General features: G+C 39.1%; 1 protein-coding gene across 1 annotated transcript; it reads right to left on the bottom strand.

The window, feature by feature from the left end:
- Nucleotides 1-13142: 13142 nt before the first annotated feature.
- On the bottom strand, nt 13143-13880 carry LOC127137905 (uncharacterized). The gene has a single exon (XM_051064312.1). It carries the CDS (start codon nt 13878-13880, stop codon nt 13143-13145), a length of 738 nt encoding a protein of 245 aa, XP_050920269.1.
- Between the last annotated feature and the right edge of the window lie 322 nt (nt 13881-14202).

Raw genomic sequence — 14202 nt, 5'->3', positions numbered from 1 at the left:
TGGATCGAAGCTATAGCTTCCCCAACAAACGACACCCGAGTAGTAACTAGACTCTTTAAGAATATAATATTTCCGAGATTTGGCATCCCAAGAATAGTAGTCAGTGATGGTGGATCGCACTTTATATCCAAAGTACTCGAAAAACTACTACTTAAATATGGAGTAAGACATAGGATAACGACACCTTACCACCCTCAAACCAGTGGACAAGTGGAAGTATCTAACAGAGAAATCAAGCAAATACTAGAAAAAACGGTCGCCACTTCAAGGAAAGATTGGTCATTGAAATTACCAGAAGCTTTGTGGGCATACCGAACTGCTTATAAAACCCCCATAGGGACGACCCCATTTAAGCTCATTTATGGAAAATCCTGTCACCTCCCGGTAGAATTAGAACATAAAGCCTATTGGGCTATTAGAAATTTAAATTTGAATTATAAAGCCGCCGGTGAAAAGAGAATCCTTGACATAAACGAATTAGAGGAACTCAGAAGAGACGCCTATGAAAATGCCAGAATCTATAAAGAAAGAACAAAACAATGGCATGACAAGCGTATATCAAGGAAAATCTTCAAGCAAGGCGACGCAGTACTTTTATTTAACTCTAGACTAAAGTTATTCCCGGGAAAACTACGATCCAGATGGTCAGGGCCTTTTCATATCACTAAAGTCTTTCCCAGTGGAGCGGTAGAAATAAAAGGAAAATCTACAGAACCGTTCACCGTAAACGGGCAACGTCTGAAACACTATCACTTTGCGGAAACCAACGAGGATTCGCAAATCCTGCACTTAGACGAAACGCCCCCAGGACCTATAGACTATATTTAACAGTTTCTTTGTCGAGCTTGCGACATTTAAACAAAGCGCTTAGTGGGAGACAACCCACAAATTAATTTGTTATTTTATTATTCTATTATTATCATTTCCCTATTTCTTTCTTAATTATTCCTTTAATTTCTGTTTAGTATTCATTCTTGATTTATTCAAAAAAAAAAATATATATATATATATATATATAAATAACAATAATAATTTTTTCTTCTTTCGGCATTTGGCCAAATCCTGACTTAAACTCATGTTTTCCTTTCTCTAGCTAACACTAACCAGATGGGACATATTGATCGTATGGGTATCAAGTTCAGAGGAATGGCTCAGAAACAAAAGTTTGAAGAACTAGCCGCTAGAGAGATGCTACCTAGTTTATATGCTGATGATTGGGCTATGACTGCCCTTGGACTGAGACAGAGTGTCCTGTATTTGCTGAATCAGATAGGATGGGAGACCTCCCCTATCCTGAGACATTTCACCACCTACCGAAGACTCACACTAGAATTCCTTAGCTCATTAATCTATCTACCCAGCCATGGAAAAGGAATTAGCAGAGGTTTTATCCAGTTCAGAATGTTCAATATGGAGTACCAATTTAATATTAGAGACTTCACCAACCTTTTGGGTTTCCCTACCTCCTTTGATACATTCACTGTAAGCCAGGAAGAACTTTTTGAATATAGAGAGCTTGAACACTTTTGGGGTAGGCTGACTGGAAATGATGAGCCCGAAGAACATGAGTTTCTCTCTGGAAACATACACAACCCGGCCTTTCGCTATTTCCATAAGATCCTGACCCACACTTTATTTGGGAAGAAGCCAAATAGTACTTCAGTTTCACGTGATGAACTCTTCATCATATTTTGTGCTTCCCAGAACCGTCCAGTAAACGGTGCCACTTTTATGTTAGCTAATTTGGACCACCTTATCCAGGATGAGAGAGCACCCATTAGAATAGGCGGTTTGATAACTATGATAGGTAATGCTATTGGATTACTTCAGCCTATGCTTGACCTTAGCCCTTTTGGTGGCATTACTACTATGAATATACCTTTCCTCTTCAACACTATGTTTATAGCAAACCTAGGGACTGATGAGTTTGAGCTTATTATTGATAACCAGGTTCTCTGCCTATTCACCATGCCCGATCCTAGGACTAGTGTTCATAACCAAAGGAACTGGCTCTATAACCTGAATGAAACCCCAACCCCTGCTAGATCCACTGAATCCATCCAGGATTATGAAATTTGTAATGACTATGAGAATTATGTTGACCAGATCCCTCATGCTGAATCTGACCCTCAGACACCATCCGACTATTATGATATTGACCCTCCTTCTCAGCCTGTTCCGACCGAAGAATCAGCCATACCTGACCTCCGACATCATATGCCCGGAACTGATTATAACACCGCCATTGAAGCTTTGATGTCAGAACAAGACGCCCTCAGAGGAGAATTTACTAACATGAGACAAGAAGTTCTAGGATACATGAGCAGTATGACGAATCAGTTCCACGAGTTGCTACATCATGTTAACTCTTTTGCTCCTCCGGCCAGAGATCGTACAGAGGGATAGAGTTTAGTTAGTTTTCTAAGTTATTTAGTTTTAAGTTAGATTATTTATTAATGTTATTTGAATTCATGTTCACATTTATTTTTTTCTTTCATTTCATTGTTTTCCTTTCCTGTATTACATTATGATCATTTTTATTGAAGCTGTTTATTTAATTTTATTATGCAATAGCTATTATGCTCTACTGTTGCTACCTATGAATTATTACTATACAAAGTAGATTAAGCGTGCACAATAAATTAAACTGCAGACTAAACTGATCATAAGCGAAACAAAACTAATAAATTCACCAACCAAAGTAATTCGGTGAAGCGCTACTGAGGCCTTTCCAAAAAGGAATGTGTGACGAGCGTCACACATCTTGTGACGGACGGCATGCCTATTGCCTGTTACGAGTGTCACACCCCTGTGACGAGCGTAACACTCCTCAGACTAGTGAACGTTAAGGAGCCGTTGGAGACGAACGTTACACCTTTAACTTTTTACCTTCCCCATTCATTTTTCATTTAACCACACTTAATTACTTTTCAACCACTTTTTCTTTCCACCTTCCAAATTCTTCTCCTATAAATACCCACCAAACCTTCCTTCATTCACCACAAAACAATTCTCTCCTATCAAATACATTTCTTTTTTTTTCTTTCCAAATCACCCCTTCAAAATTCATCACAATGGCGGGAAATCAGAATTTCGGAAATATCATCTTCCGATCCGTAGATGACAATTATCAGAGGGAGCAATTCGAGCGTTTCCAACAGCGAGGCGTCGCTTCCACCAGGTACCCCGATTTAACCTGTTTACAACAATTAGGCCTACTCCAAGGTATCGAATGGATGCTCCGTCAAGCCAACCTAACCTTCCTTTGCACTCATAATCAACCCACCTACCCATCCCTAACCTTAGAATTCTTAAGTTCATACGACTACACCACTCCCGCCGGTGAAGACGAATTTCTAACCGGTACCGCAACCTTCCGGATGTTCAACACCGAGTACTCCTTAACCCAAAACCAATTGAGTACCATGCTACAATTTCCCACAGAAGGTCTGCTGCACGCCAGAATCCCTCCAACCTCAAACTGGAACACAGTTGGCGTTTTTGGCCTTTTTAAGAAAATCTCCGGTATAGATACCTACAACTGGGAAGAGCTCCTTCTCTCCCATATACATAACCCCACTATCCGGTACTTTATCCGCATTTTGCAAAACACAATTTTTGGAAGGCCAAACAACAGCAAGGTCAACTCAAAGGAACTATTTTTCCTCCAGTGCGTCTTCGAACCAGATACTCAGGTAAACGCCGTCTCCTTTCTCTTTCATCATATCCGCACCTTATGTGCTAGAGGCAGGCAACCTTTTATAATTGGTGGATTAATCACCACCATAGCACTTGGCCTAAACCTAGGGGATAAACTCCAAACTTTAGAATCCCTACCTCACCTATCTATGGATATCAGCTACTGTCGATCCAGCCGCTTGATTAAGAACAGAGTAGGCGGAGGATATTATCTTATGGTGAACAACCAGGCAGTCCCAAGCGTGGTTCTACCAAATACTGCCCTCACTGATGTCACAAACCCCGACCGCCACCTCTACGATCTAAACGCTCCTGAAACCACCGAGCCTTCACAAACAAACCCGCAAACAGATGAGTTTGAAGAAATGGAACAAGGTGATCATCCGCCTACACAACAGTCAGTCCCGCTCAACCCTTCCAGTACTGCAACCGGCCCATCCTCCCAACGTCGTCGACGAAGAAGGCCTGCAACCAACGACGACATTATGGATGTTATCGATGGTATGCAGGCACAGAATGTCGAAATGCTGCAGATAATGCGTCAAATGCAACAGCAACAGGATGCTAGGAATGCCATAACCGACCAGCGGTTTACTGAGTTGTTCAGCAGGTTCGACAACTTAGACTTACGTCAGAGATCACCAGGTCCAAGAACCAGAGGCGGAAGACAACCTTAGTTGTAGTTTCTTTTTCCTTTCCATATTGTATTTCATTTCCTTAAAACATTGGGGACAATGTTTAATTTAAGTATGGGGGGGAAAACTTGTTTCTTCCATTTCCATTTTTCAAGTATGTTACCTTCCCTTTCATTGTTATTTCCCTTTCTTATTATCTGAAAAAAAAAAAAATTTAATATAGATTTATTTTAAGTTAAGTCCCTAATGTGAAAAATTTCTATTATCTATTCCCCTCAATTTTCTTGAGCCATAACAAAAAATTTTAACACACCCAATAAGTATAAAGGTTGCTTACTTTATAAAACTTGAGTGAAATCAAGACAAAAAAATCATTACCATAACAACGCTCTGAGAACCTCAACATGCTAGATCAGGATAAGTACCTATTATACCGATTCCTCGAACTTTTAGTTTTATAATAACCCCGAGTAGTTTATACGAGAAGTCAGCACCATCTTAATAGCAAACTACGTGGAGAGCCGATGAATATAAGTGAATGATCCCCAAAGTAACATAAAATATATGAATATATCAGGAAATGCACTGATTAAATTAGGTGATCCTTACCAGATCATTTAATCTAAAGGTTGCAGATCATGCAAAAACACAATATGAAAAATCCATTATGAGTTGGTTCAGTAGGTATCTGGTACTGAACTCGGTAGGGCAGACTACGGTTCGATCCCCCACAATTCGCAATGGACTGAATAACGAAGTTATCCGACTTATGTACCAGAACTTCTAGCTAAAAGCGGATCATAATCACTAACCGGTTACTCCACTATGTGCGCGAAAAAGATAAAGGGCTTAATGTGATTTCGCTAGAATGAAAGCAGGTGAAATAAAAGTAAAGGAACTAGGATAGCTATAATGGCATTACTTGAACTGATTTGCATAAGGTAGGGTTATCTAAGTTGTAACGGTAGTTGTTGATGCCAAGATTAAACTCAAGCTGCTTCTAAACAAAATCCACTTGCAACCTATTACGAATTGATGTGTGTTTTGAAACTTCGCCTGGCTAAATTTTTGAAAACGATTTCTATGCTGAATTTTGCTTGAGGACAAGCAAAGATCTAAGTATGGGGGAGTTTGATAACCCGAAATTATATCATATTTTAGGACTTAATTCCATTAAATTCTATGACTATTTATTTCGGTTTACTGCATTTTATGAGATATTACGTGGTATTTTCTTCCTATTTGTCTCAGGTAGTCTATTTTGAAGAACAAGTGAAAATGGAAGAAAAGGAGGTGCAAAAAGGAGAGAAAAGGAACCAAATGCCAAAGCCCAGCCCAAAGCGCACAAGTCACCAATGCTGTGCCTGTGACGGACGTCACAGGGTGTGTGACGAGCGTCACGCAAAACAACCTTGTGACGGACGTCACACATGGTGTGACGAGCGTCACACCGTTCCACTACTTTTTTGGCGCAAGTAACGCCCTCAGAAGACTTGAAGAAGAGACGTTGAGGAGTTTGTGTCCTATATCCACGCCGTGCATTTAGCCACGTTGAAGAACTTGGGAAACGAAAAGCAGTTACCAGCACCAATATAAATAGCTATCTCAGAAACCTAAAAGGGTTCCTCGGTTTTTCCACGCTCACATTGCCGAAGCTTTGCCAATTTTCTTTCTTTTTACGCCTTTTGCTTATTTTTCTTTTCCAGCACTTAACATTGTTTATTTATTTCTTTTGCAAGTTCTACATTCTTTTTCCCTTGCAATTTACCTTTCCCTTTTTAGCATTTAGATATTTTTCGCATAATAGTTTCTACACCGGAAACTATTGTGCAACTTTTTATCGGATCTAACCTTACGTTAGATTCTAGTTTTATTTCCTTGGCTTAATTTATTGTTTAATTGAAGAATCGAAGAACAAATCCTACCGGCTTGTGGTGGAGTGTTCAAGACTATTGTATTACGCATTCAGGTTCTTTAATCATTATTTAATATTTTGTTTTATTATTTATCTATATTATCTGCCTGGAATGAGTCTGTTTATGCATGATATGTATTCTTGTTTATTTAGCATGTCTGGCTAATTCGCCTAGATATCGGTATGTAAAGTAAGCAGAATAAGGGATCAAGACTGAGTCGGTCTATTTAAACTTAAAATTGAAATCAATCTTTTTACGGTCTCAACTTATAGGTTTAATAACAAGATTTTTTTACAAAAGTAAAGGACATAAAGAAGTTAAAATCAATAGAGCGAGAGTTTGAGGTTTTAACTGGACAGTGTAAGTTAGGCATTAATTCTAGATCAGGGCGAGAGCAAGTTTTAGAGTTAATTAAATGCTGACCTTTTCCAAAAAGTATTTTTAAAGATTGAATGTGAGGACGAGAGTTAAGCATTTGGATTTAATTGTATAACCTGAGTCAACAGAGCGAGAGTTTGAGATAAGGGTGTTTAAAACGGTCAGTGTTTTCTTAAAAAGAGTTTCTGCAACTTTATTGCTTTCAAAATATGGTTTTTGACTTAATTATAAGTGACAGCTACATTAATATAAAATCATGGTTTATTCAACAGAGCGAGAGTTTGAGATAAAACCTTTAACCAATAAAGTTAACTGAAACGATTTATTTTAGAACCAAGAAACCGACAAAGACTTGATTCCCTAGTTTTGACGAACTACATACCGATATCCGTTTTATTAATATTTAATCTAGATCTTAGTTTAGCTTTTAGTTTTTTTCCCCAAACAATCAAACATTTTTCACCTTAGCTTTACGTAGTAACCTTAGATAACGGTATATCGATTCATAAGTCCCTGTGGGATCGATATCTTTTAAAACTACGCGATAGAACTGTGCACTTGCAGTTTGTATCCCATTCTCGACTCACACAGTCGAGCGATCAATTGCCTGATTGATTATTGCTTGATTCAAAGTCCAAAGGGAAAGTGGGTTTTCTATATGACATTCTTGTCTATTGGATTGCATCCTATTGGTCAGATCTTTTCAACTCTTAAATTTTAAATTTGTGCTTAGGATTAGTCTCTTCATCTCCTCTCATTTCTTAAATTTTAAAATCTCTCCCCCTTTTCAAAAAAAATCTTTGCTTGTGATTTTAAACTTAGACTTTGTTTTAATGATTAGAAACTTTGGCCTTATGCCAATGAATTTTTAAACTCTTTCTTAAATCAAACTTGTAACTAAATCTAATCATATTGACTTAAAATTTCAAAAGACAAAAAGAACTAACACTCATTCAAATTTTTTGCTTTTGTGCCTTTCAGTTAAACTTTTGTTAAAAGCAATTCACTCATTTTAAAATTGTTACCACGAACTACGAGGTTTTGATCCCTCATTTTTATGTTGGTACGTAGGCACAAGACCGAAGGTCTTGTCAAACACAAAAAGTATAATCAATAAATTCTTTTCTCATCCCCACACTCTATTTTTCTCAAACATCTTTTATACCAAAAACACATACGCACACACACATAAAAAGGGCTCCTGATCGGTCACCATTTGCACTTAGTTTTCATCATCCATCCAGCATGAATCTTCAAGAATCGGTAACACTGTGTTCTTTCTTTTAGTTGATTTCTTAAGTTTATCGCATTTTATAAATTTCTGCTTGTTTTATGTGTATTAGTAGTTCATCTCTTTTTGTCGCATTTTATGCGTTTCTGTGGTAATGTTGTTTGGTTTCCAGGTCTAACAATAAGCCCGAAAGATGCGTACCGGAAGAATGGAAGTCAAAGACATAGTGCAAAGCGAGAAAAGGCAAAAACAGGGGGATGACACGGGTGCTCGTGTCAACTGACACGGCCCGTGTCAACATGTGCAGAATACAGATTGTGGAATCCAGAAACCAGGGGGCTGACATGGGTGCCCGTGTCAGCAAGGGCTGAAGAATTTGAGTTGACAGAGAGCCGACACGGGCGCCCGTGTCACCTGACATAGGCCGTGTTGGCCAATTCGCCCCGTTTGCTGATTTGTATTGTTTTGATCCCTGTGTACGTCCGGAGGGCAGTCTGGGTATTTCATGATGTTTTTAGTTGATTGGAAACTATTTAGTCTAGATTTTGGTGAAGAGAGAGGACACTTTTGATCGTACAAGAAAAAGACAGAAAGGAGAAGTGAGCTTTCAAGGTGTTTAGAGAAGAAGAGATCTTCAAGATCGGAAGAGATTGAAGACCAACCTTCATCAACAACAAATTGTAATGTCTCTATTTTGTAATTTACTGTCTTTGAATATTATGAGAAGCTAAACCCCCCAATGCTAGGGGGTTGTCCTTGAATTGCTACTGTATGAACACTTTTTCTATGTTTTTATGATCATCAATGTTTTCTTAATTCAAATTATTATACAACACTCTTAATGCTTTATTTTATCGAACAAATGGAATTTTGATCTCTGGTTAAGCTTTAGGTCGGACAAACCACCTTATCGCTTGTTGTATAATAATACTTCGGTTTAATCACTTAGGAATAAGGGCCAAACTGTAGTAGCCGTTAATTCTTGATCAATCGCATATTTCGTAACGTCATTTTGAATAACTAAGGAATTAGGATTGAAATTGACTATTAATGGTTTTCGGCTAAGGAATTAGAGAAAACAATTCTTGAGAATCGGTTTTGAATAATTACAATGTAGACGTTATATAATATGGAAGTAGTGTAGTACAAAGCAATTCACACATCTTGCCTTAGCATGCTTTCTCATATCGTTTAACAACTTTTTATACGCTTTATATAATTTATTCTCATTCTTATCATTTTGAAAACAATCATCAAACCCCCTATGATCTTTTGTTCAATGGAATTATTGTAAAGATTTGTACTTATTACGCAGTCCTCGAGATCAATACTCGGGAGAATTCCCATTTTATTACTACATCGGTGCAAATAGTACACTTACTATTTTATCGATCAAGTTTTTGGCGCCGTTGCCGGGGATTGCCAAAGTATAAGTTTTTGTCGCCCGTGTCAGCGCTAAGGACCTTCATGACACGGGATGTGTCCTTCCTCTTTCCAACTTGTTCATGCAGAGGCTGACACAGGTCGTGTCCCCTGACACGGGCACCCGTGTCAGGCCCCTGGAAACCACCTTTCTCTAATCACATGCTAACACGGGCCGTGTCAGCTGACACGGGCACCCGTGTCAGGCCCCTAATTTTTCTTTTTCTTTCACTATTTTCTCGTGATTGTGTCGGGCTTCTGCTTCCGCTTTTTCCAGAGACTTTTGGCACACGAACTTTTGACTCCTCTAGCAAACATTGTTCTAACCTGCAAGTCAATAACACACAACAAAACAAAGAAAATAATTAGACACAAAAGCGTGGGTTGCCTCCCACATAGCGCTTCGTTTAACGTCGCATGGCTCGATGGTTGTTCATCTTATCAGACAAGATGAACAACATCAATTTAACCAACTTCTTGATCCACATTGTAAGGCTTCAATCTTTGGCCATTCACTTTAAAAATGTCCCCATTGGATGGATTTTTTATTTCAATTGCTCCATGGGGATATACCTTGTGTACCATAAATGGACCCGACCATTTCGATCTCAGTTTTCCCGAGAACAACTTCATCCTCGAATTAAACAATAGTACTATTTGTCCTTTCCAAAATTCCTTCCTTTGGATCCTTCTATCATGCCATTTCTTTGTTTGATCTTTGTAGATCTTGGCATTTTCATATGCTCGGTTCCTAAATTCTTTTAACTCATGGAATTGAAGTATTCGAGATTCTCCCGCTTTCGAAAGATCCAAATTAAGGATTTTTGAAGCCCACAAAGCTTTGTGTTAAAGTTCTAAGGGTAAATGACATGCCTTACCATATACCAATTGATAAGGGGACATACCAATCGGTGTTTTAAAAGCAGTTTGGTATGCCCAAAGTGCATCATCAAGCTTACTTGCCCAATCTTTGCGAGATGGGTTGACCGTCTCCTCCAGAATTTGTTTCAGTTGTCTATTCGACACTTCAACTTGACCACTTGTTTGCGGATGGTACAGAGTGGCTATACGATGTTTTACATTATACTTCAAGAGTAGCTTCTCCATTAGGTGATTTAAGAAATGAGTTCCTTCATCATTTATTAGAGCTCTTGGCACTCCAAACCTGACAAATATATTTTCCTTTAGAAACTTGACTACCACTTTTGCATCATTCGTTGGTAGAGAGACTGCTTCTACCTACTTGGATACATAATCCATCGCTACCAAAATGTAATTCTTTCCAAATGAAGATGGAAATGGTCCCATAAAGTCGATACCCCAAACATCGAAGAGTTCAACTTCCAACATGGGGTTCTGCGACATCTGATTTCTTTTCGAGATGTTTCCCATCCTTTGAAACTTGTCGCACTCTTTGATTAATTATTGAGCATCTTTGAAAAGTGTAGGCTAATATAAGCATGACTGAAGGACTTTGGCTGCGATTCTATCACCACTAAAGTGTCCACCATAGTCAGAGTCATGGCATGCTTTCAGGACATCTCTCTGTTCTTCTTCGGGAACACATCTTTTGACCAACCCGTCTATTCCTTTCTTGTACAAGAATGGGTCATCCCACAAGTAAAACCTGCAATCATGCACAACCTTTTTCTTTTTGTTAGAGTCCATTTCGCTAGGGATCACCCCGCCTACTAGATAGTCCGCGTAGTCTGGGAACCATGGCATTCCAATAACAGCAAGGATGTGTTCGTCAGCAAACTCATCCTTTATTGGACGCTTTTCCTCATTCTCCTCTATAGGGGACATCCGAGAGAGGTGATCTGCCACAATATTTTCACACCCTCTTTTGTCACGAATTTCCACATCAAACTCTTGGAGAAGTAAGATCCATCTTAACAGTCTTGGCTTAGAGTCTTGCTTAGCAAATAAATACTTCAAAGCAGCATGGTCAGTATAAACAATGACTCTAGAACCCAACATATATTACCTGAATTTATCGAAGGCATAGACCACCGCTAGCAACTCCTTCTCGGTAGTCGCATAGTTCATCTGTGCAGGGTTCAAAACATGACTAGCATAATATATGACATGCAACAGTTTATCTCTACGTTGCCCAAGAACTGCTCCCACTGCAATGTCACTCGCATCACACATGATCTCAAAAGGTAGAGACCAATCTGGGGCAATGACAATTGGTGTCGTCACCAATTTATTTTTTATAGTTTCAAATGCAACGACACACTCTTTATCAAAGATGAAAGCCTTGTCCTTAACCAACAGGGCAGTTAAAGGTTTAGCTATCTTAGAAAAGTATCTTATGAACCTGCGGTAGATACCCGCATTCCCTAAGAAACTTCTTATACCTTTTTCGTTCATTGGAGGGGGTAGCTTTTCTATTACCTCGATCTTGGCTTTGTCCACTTCTATTCCTTTGTGAGAAGTTTTATGACCCAAGACTATGCCTTCTCGCACCATGAAGTGGCACTTCTCCCAGTTGAGAATCAAGTTGGTCTGTTGGCATCTTTCTAACACAAGGGAAAGGTTAGTTAAACAATTATCAAAATAGAAACCAAATACCGAGAAGTCATCCATGAAGACCTCCATATGCTTTTCGAGCATGTCCTCAAAAATGGAAGTCATGCATCTTTGAAATATGGCTGGTGCATTACATAACCCGAATGGCATTCTTCTGTAAGCAAAAATACCATAGGGGCAAGTAAAAGTTGTCTTCTCTTGATCTTCTGGTGCAACCGCTATCTGATTGTATCTAGAGTACCCATCAAGGAAACTATAGTACTCATGACCAACCAACCTTTCCAACATCTGATCAATGAATGGTAAAGGAAAGTGATCCTTTCTTGTCGCCAAATTCAACCTTCTGTAATCGATGCAAACATGCCACCCCGTGACCGTCCTTGTATGGAGTAACTCATTTTTCTCATTCTTTATAACGGCAGTCCCTCATTTCTTCGGAACCACATGAACAGGACTCACCCAAGAGCTATCGGATATGGGATAAATTAACCTAGCATCTAATAGTTTAACAACCTCTTTCCTAACCACTTCCTTCATTGCGGGATTTAGTCTTCTTTGAGGTTGCACCATTGGTTTGTGACCATCCTCCATGAGAATTTTATGCATACATATCGTAGGGATAATCCCCTTCAAGTCTTCTATCGCCCATCCCATTGCACTTTTGTGCTTCTTCAGAACCTTGACGAGCTTGTCTTCTTGGGACACTTCTAGATTAGAGCTTATAATAGCCGGTCATCTCCTTTCAGAATCTAGAAAGCCATACTTGTGATTTTCAGGCAAATGTTTCAGCTCAGCCACTTTCTTGGTCTCATCTTTCTTTTCCTCAAACTGGGGTTCCCTCAAGTTTTCCCATCGGAGTGATCGGGATCCCTTAAAGGGTGGTTGTGTTGCCATCATAGTTAACACTTCCCTCTCCTTTTCATCAGCTTCTTGAGTGTCTTCAGAAATTGATAGACTTAGAACTCTCTCCAAGGGAAATTGTGGTTCACCTAAAGATTTTTCTTGCAGAACCATTTGATCAATCACCTCTATGTGTTGACTGGTGGCCACATCATCTTTGTATCTCATGGTGTTACGCACATCAATTTTCAACTCTTTATCGTAAACTTTTAGAGTCATGATGCCCTCTTCTATATCTATCAAACATCTTCCGCTCTCCAAAAATGGTCTACCAAGGATGAGTGGTATCTCTTCATCTTCTGGCATTTCTAAGATGACAAAGTCCACAGGAAATACAAACTTATCAATCTTCACAAGAACATCTTCCACCACTCCATAAGGTCTCTTCACAGAGTGGTCAGCAAATTGAAGTGTCATTCTGATATCTTACACTTTTCCAATCCCTAACCTCTTGTAAATGGATAACGGCATGAGACTCACACTTGCCCCCAAGTCTATAAGGGCCTTTTTGAAAGACATATCCCCGATAGTGCAAGGGATAGTTATCGAGCCTCGATCTTTCTTCTTCATTGGAATCTTCATACCCTGCAAAATTGCTCTACAAGTTTCGGTTAGTACAATAGGGTCAGTGTCGGTGCTCCTCTTTTTTGAAATAATGTCCTTCATAAATTTGGCATAAGAGCGCATTTGTTCAAGTGCCTCCAAGAACGGAATGTTAATCTCAAGCTTTTTGAACATCTCCAAGAATTTCTCGAAGCTCTTATCATGTTGCTCTTTCTTCTTATTTCTTGTGGGGAAAGGGAGTTTGACAACCGGCTTTGATTCACTAACTTTTTCTTTAACCATCAGTTTAGGCACTACCACCTCTTTAGTCACAACCTCATTTTCTTTTATTTCCAACTCAACTTTAAGCAATTGGTCTTCTTGGTCATCATCTTTCTCAGGGGCTTCTTTCGATTTACCACTTCTTGTGGTTACAACACTCACATTATTATGCTCTCGTGGATTTGTAACTGTAGCACTCGGTAATGCACCCGATGTTTGCGAACCCGCGAGTTGTTGAGCAATATGACTCATTTGCACTTCCAGATTTTTTATTGATGCACCAGTGTTTCTCAGATTACTTCTAGTCTCCTCTTGAAATTGTGAACTTTGAGCTGCCATTTTTTCAATGGCAATTTCCCAATCTGCTTTTCTTGGAACCTGTTGTTGAAATTGTTGTTGGGATTGGTGAAACTGCTGCTGGTAAGGTTGCTGTTGTTGTGGTCGATATTGTTGTTGTGGTTAGCTTTGATATTGATTGGGTGCTTTCTTCTGAGCATTTCCTTGTTGGTCCTTCCAGGAAAATTTTGGATGATTTTTCCATCCAGGATTATAAGTATTGGAGTAAGGGTTGTTCTGCTTCAGAAAATTAATCTCTTCTACCTGTTGTGCAGTTGCCACAAAATGCATGGCGAAGTGCGGTCCCCCACAAATTTTATAACTA

This window comes from Lathyrus oleraceus, chromosome 4 (genome assembly GCF_024323335.1).
Source record: "Lathyrus oleraceus cultivar Zhongwan6 chromosome 4, CAAS_Psat_ZW6_1.0, whole genome shotgun sequence".
Taxonomy (NCBI): Eukaryota; Viridiplantae; Streptophyta; class Magnoliopsida; order Fabales; family Fabaceae; genus Lathyrus; species Lathyrus oleraceus.
Note: the sequence above shows the minus strand (reverse complement) of the source record. Positions and strands in the feature narration are given on the sequence as shown.